At 40.4% G+C, this 8,680-nt stretch overlaps 2 protein-coding genes across 7 annotated transcripts; one reads left to right on the forward strand and one right to left on the reverse strand.

Annotated features, from left to right (window-relative positions):
* Positions 1–1,602: 1,602 nt before the first annotated feature.
* Positions 1,603–5,142, forward strand: LOC137945982 (uncharacterized). Of its 6 annotated transcripts, none has more exons than XM_068792105.1 (5): positions 1,603–2,423; positions 2,530–3,212; positions 3,424–3,511; positions 4,129–4,367; positions 4,466–5,142. In XM_068792105.1, the coding sequence occupies exons 3-5, from the start codon at positions 3,442–3,444 to the stop codon at positions 5,087–5,089; spliced, it is 933 nt and encodes a 310-aa protein (XP_068648206.1). In that variant the 5' UTR covers positions 1,603–2,423; positions 2,530–3,212; positions 3,424–3,441; the 3' UTR covers positions 5,090–5,142. The 6 variants fall into 6 exon arrangements, with proteins under 6 accessions (XP_068648206.1, XP_068648207.1, XP_068648210.1 ...); XM_068792106.1 differs by having other exon boundaries at positions 3,433–3,511; XM_068792109.1 differs by lacking the exon at positions 3,424–3,511.
* Positions 5,143–5,742: 600 nt separating this feature from the next.
* On the reverse strand, positions 5,743–7,368 carry LOC137945737 (peroxidase 16-like). Its single transcript, XM_068791734.1, has 4 exons — positions 7,072–7,368; positions 6,767–6,964; positions 6,364–6,529; positions 5,743–6,280 (listed from the first exon to the last, which is right to left on the reverse strand). The coding sequence occupies exons 1-4, from the start codon at positions 7,282–7,284 to the stop codon at positions 5,874–5,876; spliced, it is 984 nt and encodes a 327-aa protein (XP_068647835.1). The 5' UTR covers positions 7,285–7,368; the 3' UTR covers positions 5,743–5,873.
* Positions 7,369–8,680: the final 1,312 nt, after the last annotated feature.

An 8,680-nucleotide genomic window follows, 5' to 3' on the forward strand; every position in this document is an offset into this window, starting at 1 on the left:
TGAAATCTGATGTGATGAGATAGGAAACCCATTTGCAAGAGTTCTAATCTGTATTAGCTCATAACTCTAATAGTCTCCCTTGAGCTAAGTCCATTACACAAAAGTAAACTTTACTTAAAACTTAAGAAACTGAACTTAGGTCATGATTTCTATTAGCTTCTCTTCACTTAAATCTCATAATTAGAGTGCAGCTTGTCAATCAAGATTTGAGAGAGATGCATCAATGTTTTGATTGCGGTGGTTGTTTGTCACCTATTCCTCGCCTGCACGACCAATCTAGTCCTTGTAGTCTCCTCGTCTTTAATGCTGGAAAACAAGGTTTTGCATTAATAATCATCAACAATCTCGTTTAAGGTTTCATATCCAGCAAGTCCTGCAATTCTAGTAATCGCCTCACTTAAACTTTTTTTTTTTTTTTTTTCTCTCACTGCTGCTATTCACACTTAGACTGTTTGTTGGATTGATCGATGCAACAAAAAAAAAAAAAAAAAAGCAAGAAGATACGAGATAAAGGGAGATAGATTTTCTCTACACAAAATAATTGTGCTCAGTATAACTAACACAATGAGAGAACCTAATCGCAAGAGTCATAATTGATATTAGTTTATAACTCCAACTATCCCTTCAGTTTGGAGAGAGAAGAAGGTAAATGGACACAGGCACAAGGATCCTGTATTTGAAGATCATATAGGAAATGACAGGTCCTCCAAGAGAAAAGGAAGGATCTGAATCCTGAAAATACTCTTTCTCTCTCTATGTATGCTCTATGCACCAGCTGGTTTATTAAATAATGACAAGAGGGAACCAGAGTTGGATCTATTCCTGACATTAAGCAGAAGGGCCATGTTACTCCCAAAACCAATATGATGAGATTTGGAGCACGCAGGAACAAGAATAAGACAAAACAAGGCGTGATCAGATAAAAAAAGACATTGGTGCATGTGAGTGTAGTCTGGATTTCACCGGATGAGAACTGAAAAAGTTTAAGCTCTTCCCTATTAAAAATTTCAGGGACAGGTATGTTTGGATCTGATAGCTTTTGGAAGAAAGCGATATGAGGGAAGTTTCCTTCTCTTTTTCTTCTTTGGTATGAGCAGAATCTATTCGATTTAGAGGGCAGTCATAAATCTTCATGAGCTTCCTACAGTCGAATCTGGAGGTGAGTATTCAAGGCCAGCGAATCCTGATTTCAAAACCCAATTTTCATTTTCAACGAAGAAAAAATAAATCGTATTTTAATTAAAAAAATTGATACAGATGAGATCATCCATCGACATCGGAAGCACTCTGCTCTGCTGTTCTGTTTTTTTACGACGGTGAGTTCAGAAAGGTACCCTTGATGCAAAAACTGCATAGGTGAATAAAGGTAATAAACAAAACAATCAGTAACTTCAGTTGCATCAGGAGGTGGGTTCTTAAATAGGCCAATAAATGGGTCTTGTAAACAATGGAAAAGATATAATTTTTTTATGAGAAAGCAGCAGCAGCAGTAAGTGAGTATAGTTTTTTAAGGAAATCCAGTGGAATCTTGTAATGGGTGTTGAAGATTGAAGAACACTGCGAATCATGAGATGGATACCCCTTAAAATAGCCATATCTGCTCCTTGTCCACGGATTTTCACCGAAATCCAGAGCCTCCGTTAGTTTCGAAAACGTCCTTCTTCTTAACAAATAACAGGAGAGAAAGAGGAAGCAGAGGATGAGTTCATTCTAAATTCTAATGCTTTCTACCGACTTACTTAAATGGGGTTGTAAAGGACAGCTAGACTAATCTCGTTCGTGGGGTATCTCCAAATTTTCAAAAGAAGAGAAGAAAGAGAAGGATTGAAGTGATCTGTCTCAAGAGTTGTAGCCCACCTTTCTCATCTTCGTATCTCTTGTCCTTGAAGGCCTGTCTGGAATATCTTGTTCACAGGCTTACATAGGCTTACGTAGAGCAGTGAGATTTGTTTTTATGTTTGTTTTGTTTCGTCTTGCTTCTTCTTTGATCCTCCTCTCTCCCCGTAGCATAATATACAATACAATACACAACTGATTTCACCATAGGCTTCTCCACCTTTTCTTTGCTTCTCTCTCCCTGCACAGCCTGTCAAGCTTGCATTATTTTTGGTGGGCTTGGTTGTTTTTGGGAGAAGAAGAGCAAAAAGGAAAAAGAAAAGAGAAAGTGTGGGACTCTTTCTTGTTTGGAAATTGCTCATATGAGATCTTCCGAATTTATCACCTCTCGCCTGGGTTAATCCGTCGTTTCCGCCTCTGCCATGAGAACTTGCACGGAAAATGAGTCATGGCAACTAATTTGGATGTAGAATTTGGGCCGCTTTTGTCCCTCTGGCAGTGGCAGATGGATGAGAGTGATCATGTACTGGAAGAAGATGCTCCATGAACAAGAGAAATCAAGTGCTTTTGGCGTTTATAGCTCACAGGTGAATTCCTTTTCTATTTTCTGTTTTTTGGTGTTCTTCTTTAAGGATCGAATTAACTGTGTTATCCTCTGTTTTCTCCGTAATTACTCGTGTTGCGTTTGTGTAGGATACCGGGATCACATTTCATTTATTGAACTGAACTACGACACAGATTTCATCTCATGGTCTACACTTCTCTATTTCTACTGATTTTTTAACTGATTTTGGTGGAGATCCGGAATCTTTCTTGTACTTGATATTTTAGTAGGTCGTGGGAGATGGATTCTTCAGATATTACTCTTTGTTTACCTGAATCAATCCCGTGAGAATTCTGGAGTTCCTAATTCTCTCTTGCTACTGAAAAATCTTCTGAAGATCTGAGAAGCCTTTCCAGTTCCTGCCAGTCTGTGTCATGAACGCATTATTTGGTTACACCAAAAAAAGTGGAGATTGAACAGGATCCTAGATGAAATTTCTTAGTTGCTCCCGTTTCCTTTAGGGGAGAGAATGAGAGCAGAATTACTTGATCATGGAAACATGCCCATCGTTTCCATGGCCAGTCACTGACCAAATGATCATTCTTTGTGCCTGGAACAAGGCCAAATCAACTGTTCCATTTAAGACATGTCAAAGAAGCTATCTATATATGACCTCAGAGATGCTTTTACTGAGTTAGTCTTACCTTCTCAGCCTTTTCGTTGGTATATGAGAATGCCACTCTTGAATTGCTGGATCTTCAGTTTCTGTACCTTGTCAAACCCCTCTTGGAAGTAGGTGAAATCAGCTTGTAGCTTTTACTTTAATTTTCTGGTAAGCACTCAACAGATATTTACCCATTCTACTTCTGTTCTCAGTAGCATCATCCTTTAGGATGTTTTCTGGTATATTTTTATAGTTTATTAGTTTCTTGGTCAATATATTCAAATTTTTAGCATTCCAGAAGGGTTTTCTCTTCATGTTTATCTCCTACACTTATTGTTCTTTTGTTCCCTCTGGCCTTATCTACTACCAATCCGATGAGCTTGAGAAGATAAGATATATGCAACAAGTGTGGCCAGGGATCTTGAATTCAAGTTCAGGCAATTTCTGGAAGGAAAGTTATTCCTCTGGTAAATTACTCAAATCCAAAGCACCACCATTTGTGAGTCTGGGTTAAAGGGAAAAGTGAGATTTTGAATGACCAGATTTCCTATAGTTTTCAATTAAACTCACCAGATTCAATTCCAGAACAATTCATAGTTGATTTTATGTATCACAGAATGCATTTCAGTTTGCTTGATTTTGTCTTCCTTTGGATACTCGATTAGGGCTCATTTGTTTATAAACAGCCAAACTGGTGGAATACATCCTTGCATTCTGCTTCCAGATAATATTTACACAAGGTTGCAGCACATGATACTGTGCCATTAAGGTGATTCCTTAGGTATTTCATAGGATTATCTCTTAGCACCTGAACTGTTGATTGGCTGTCTGGAGGATAACTTTAAATGGCCATTTTCATTTGTTCCTTCCTTCTGCCATACTGAAATTTCACTATTTAGTGAGTCAGTCATGTTTATTTCTCACCAGTAAACAAAATATTTGAGCAAATTATTTCACCTCTTAATTGCATGTATGGCAATACATATAAAAGAGATATACAAAATTTTAGTTTATTATAATTTATTTTCTTGTTTCTAGTTTCTGAATTGCTATAGCTGATGTTTGTGGCCTCTTATCATTACAGGAATGGGAACAAAATTGCACCATGCTGTAAATCTGCTTCCAAATAAAAAAATTGAAGCAGTAGACATAAGCAGGGACCTTACACATTCTTGGGCTTGTTCCAGAGAGGGCATTCTCAAAGAGAATATAGGAACTGGATTTTACCAGCTTGAAGAATCTATGGATAGGTTACTTGAACAGTACAACCGGGAATCCATAAGAAAGACAATGCTAAAGCAAGAAGAGACTTTCACAGAACAGGTGCAATATATGCAACCTCAGTTGAAACTCTTTTGGTGACACAGCTCTAGGTAATACCAATTGTCGAATCCTAACATTTTTACACATGAATCGTGCAGGTACAGGAACTCCACCGATTATACAGAGTTCAAAGAATATTAATGTCAGAGTTCAGAAATAAGGAGCTAAAACTTTCTGGACTTTCTAGTCCCAGACCTGGAGCATTGCATGGAGGGCCTGATTACAGGGATCTAGACATCAGAAGCGGTTTTTGGAGCACATCTACAAGCCCCCAGGCTAGCTCATCTCCTTTTGGTAACACTCATCATAATTACAACTTTCATCAGAGATACAATATAAGCGCAGACCCGAGCTCACAAGAACCCAGTAGCTCTTCTCAAGACACTAGCAGGGCTCGCATGGGTTTTGATCTCGAACGACCAGCAGAAAAAGATAATTCAGCTTGTCCAAGCGCTGTAGAAGATCAAAGCATAGTTTTTGGTAGAAATTTAAAAGACACAATGAGCTGTGAGGGACTGCAAGAACCTCCTTTTTGCCCCGAGGGAGAGAGTGACATAGAATTGACATTGAGCATCGGACGTGGAACGAATAAGAAGAAATTTGATGAGAAAAAGAAGCAAAAATCATCTACAGCAGCGAGACTGGATCGAGTGGAGGAGGACCAAGAAAGCTTACAGAGGCCTCATTGGCTTTTCCGAGCTTTGAGCTTAAATAGGACATGAAAATTCAATTGCAAGTTTTTCTTTCTTCTTAACGAAAATATTGTTCATGGCTATCTCCTGTGGCGAATCATGAGGTTTGGGTTTCACTACTTTCCTTTGTTAATGTATGAATGAAACCGAAGCAGCCACGAGCTTCAGGTCTCTCAGTAAACCCAAACTGAAATACTAAAAAGGGCAGAACCTACATTCTAATGATAGATTTTCGCGATCTTATCTGGATTTCTGATGTGGGCTCACAATTGTAGTTCTTAAGAATGCCAGATATGGTTGATTGAACCCACTGTTGGTCACCAGTAGGAATATAGGATGGATCCAGGTGAGCTTCAAACTAGAACAAGTACATCATCAAGTTCCCCTCGACTAGGACAATGAGCTCCAGCTTATAAGGATAATAGCAACACCAATAAGCTTCTCTCGAGACATGTCAGGAACAACTGGACCATGCACCGAACGGTTGACTGGTCTGAGAACTGACAAGACTTAAATTGTGGAGCATTGTTCAGAGTTCAGGCTCCTGTTAACCACTATTTGATCTTATAAAATGCTCCCAATTCTCAGTCATGGGGCAGTGTTTTGTGGTGAAGAAGTGATGGAATCACATTTGACAGACAAGACATTATAAGTAATCCTCCGCATAGAGGCCAGAAAAACAGTTTCAGAAGAGCAATATATAAAAACTCATCTTATTCATGGGATTTACAAATGAAGACAATCTCCAAGCCTCATCAAGAAAATAAATTAGACAACTCTAATAAGAATTTAATAGTAAAATGAAGACGATCTTCTAGTTCACAGAAGTGCAGTCACGCCTGATTTCTCCTAGTCTTCCAGTCTTCACACCCACTCTTCCAAGCTTTGTCATGGCAGCAACGAAGGCCTGCCGGAAAGCTCTATGGTTTGAAGCGAACAGATTCACCGTCGCCCGCGATCTTGGATCAGTAAACAAGGTCTGGTCGGAAGTCAACAGCCCTTTTCCTTGTTGAAGGTTCTTGAAGTAGGCATTGTCGAAAGTGTTAGGGGTTGTGGGATCCATATTGATGGCGATTCTAGGGTCCACATTCCTTGGGCACATCTGCTGAAGCTGTCTCGCGTAGAAGGGGTTGAGCGAGGGATCCACTGACCGCCCACGTTGGAAGTTGTAAATTCGTTTTGAAAATTGATCGCAGTGGGCGAAGCCGATTGTATGGGCTCCTGCACAGTGATGTAACTAAGTAGTCAGTACAGTTGATGAATATTTTCTGGGTATAACGGTCCTGAGACTATAGCAAAAGTACCTGACAGTGCGATCATATCAGTTTGGGTGAGGCCATTGGAAGCGAACATGGCACTGAGTTGGTTAAGGTTGAAGTTAGCATGGGGAAGACGACCTCTCACACTGGGCCTGGTAGAGACTCTTCCATCTTGTCTTCCCAGCTCAACCGGATAGAAGGGACCACCGGTCTAAAATTCATTTGCAGAATAATTTTAGAATGTTGAATTTCATGCAGATGAGATGAAAAAGAAAAGCGAAGACCAAATAATGGTGATCAAAAGTACTCAGTAGAGAATGATGATCGATGATGACTGTATTTTGGTGAAAGAATTTTTCTATTTTCTTTCGTTCTATGGAGCCATGAAGGAAAGGAAAACAAATGAGAGAAAACAGATGGGCACGCAGGAGGGGAGGTTTTCTCTTACCAGTGATACAACATCTCTAGCGGCCATGGCTAATATATCAGCACAGGAGACCTTATTCCGGCACCTGGGGTCCCTATCCACGGCAGCCTTGGCTTTGATGACCGTATCGAAGCCATCTCCAGCTAAAGAGATGTCATCAGCATGGTCTTTTTCAGCTCTGTTAATTGGAGAAGCCAGTAATACTGAAGCGTCACATCCCTGCACAGATGGTTCACGAAACATATACAAGAGGTGTTAAAGCGAAGGTTTGCATATAGTGCCGAATCATAAGCTAGCCAAAAGGAATAAATTTCAGTAAAACAAACCCGAACGAAGCAGTCATGGAAGAAGAGTCGAAGTGTTGCGGGGGCTGTCACAAATGTCTGTTGAAGTTTCGTCGTCACCGCTGAGCGAACGATGGATTCGACATTCGGGCAGATGTTGCTGTAGTAATTCGTCCTCAACTGAGCAGATGCTATGTTGGGGAGAAGGACAAGCGAGAGAAGAAACGACAAGACGATGATACTGTAACGCCCCATAGCTTCAGTTCCGCTCTTCTGCTGCTGGAAGCTGTCGACTGCAGATATATATTGGCACGAGCAAGGAATGTGCGACCAGTTGTTCTTACCTGTCAAGAATCTTCCTCAATGGGCGGGATTGACAAACGATTGATAGAGAAGCCTAAAATAAAGAAGAAAGTGTCAAAATCATTCCAGTCTGGAAGTTAAAAGAAATGGAAACCTCAAATGGTTAACCGAGTTCGGGTGTTACAGTTTGAGAATACGTTGTTTCATGTCAAGAAAATCAGATTTTCAATTAGAAAGAAAAAAGGGTATGATGAGTCCAAAAAGCTTTTCATGATGTTGAGGAAGAGAAGTGCTAAGTGGGCTCACTTTTTTCTCCTTATTCTTTTCTTTACGAGTCTGGCATTTAGAATTTGGAATGGAGAATAGGATAGGAACAGGAGACCAAAAGTATCATGAATGGAGATTAAAAGGGAAGGAATAAACTCAAGAATCAACCTTTCCACAGCAAACGAACAAGAGAAAGAAAGAAAAAAAGCTCTTGCTACCTGGGTTTGTTAAAGCTGCTTGGATTTTAAACATGAGCTCTTAAAATCATAGATTACTCCATTGCTTCTCTCTGTAACAGTGGGAACGGTTGAAAAACCTCACTCAGATTATTGTTTTAAGATGACTCGGAAAATGGAGGAGAGGGAACGGGTAGGAGGGTGATTGATTCGTTTCGTTTGAAAAGAGGCTGTAGTCTGGACTGGAGCGCACATGCATTTGAAGCGAAAAGAAGGAGAGAGAAGGGGAGCGGGTATGCACGGGGGCCACCCTTTCTTATTTGATTCCTCGTCTCGTACAAGATGTGTTAGTACATGATTGGGCATCGATTGCTCTGTTTTCTCCTTTTCGGTTGAAAATCTTTATTTTTGTCCGGACTCGTTTAGTGTTTTTGTGGTCGCTCACCCTCCTTTTCCCACGTCAGATCGCCAGCAAGATTCGAGTAAAATCGGGACCGATATTGGCTTTGAATCGGCTCTTTGGACTCGGCCGGCCCAATCCAACCTAAATCGGTTTCGGAGTCTAATGTTTAGTAGAGGGGAAAATGAAGTTTTAAAACTAAACATGGCGTCTCCGTAGGCGAAGGCTACGGCCCGGTTGCGAAGCATTTCCGCAAACAAGAGATAAGATAAGACTTTTGAAGCAATCTGAGCTCGACCAAGGGCATGTGCATGGCTGATAGCCTCTGACAGGGGCCATGTGATTTGTGAACGTTCGACATTCCAATTCCTTTATTTAACTATAATCATTGGATAGGTCCAACTAGTTCACTGAATGAAAATTTTCTCCAGAAGGTCCGGATCCAGCTTTGACAAACGAGGATTAAAACGTGTTCTTTCTGGAGAGCAATGGGGATTTTTTTCTT

The sequence above is a fragment of the Aristolochia californica genome, unplaced genomic scaffold (assembly GCF_029961685.1).
Source record: "Aristolochia californica isolate CCGP_79_NKW_82.1479 unplaced genomic scaffold, dmAriCali1.0.hap1 SCAF_12, whole genome shotgun sequence".
Lineage (NCBI taxonomy): Eukaryota > Viridiplantae > Streptophyta > Magnoliopsida > Piperales > Aristolochiaceae > Aristolochia > Aristolochia californica.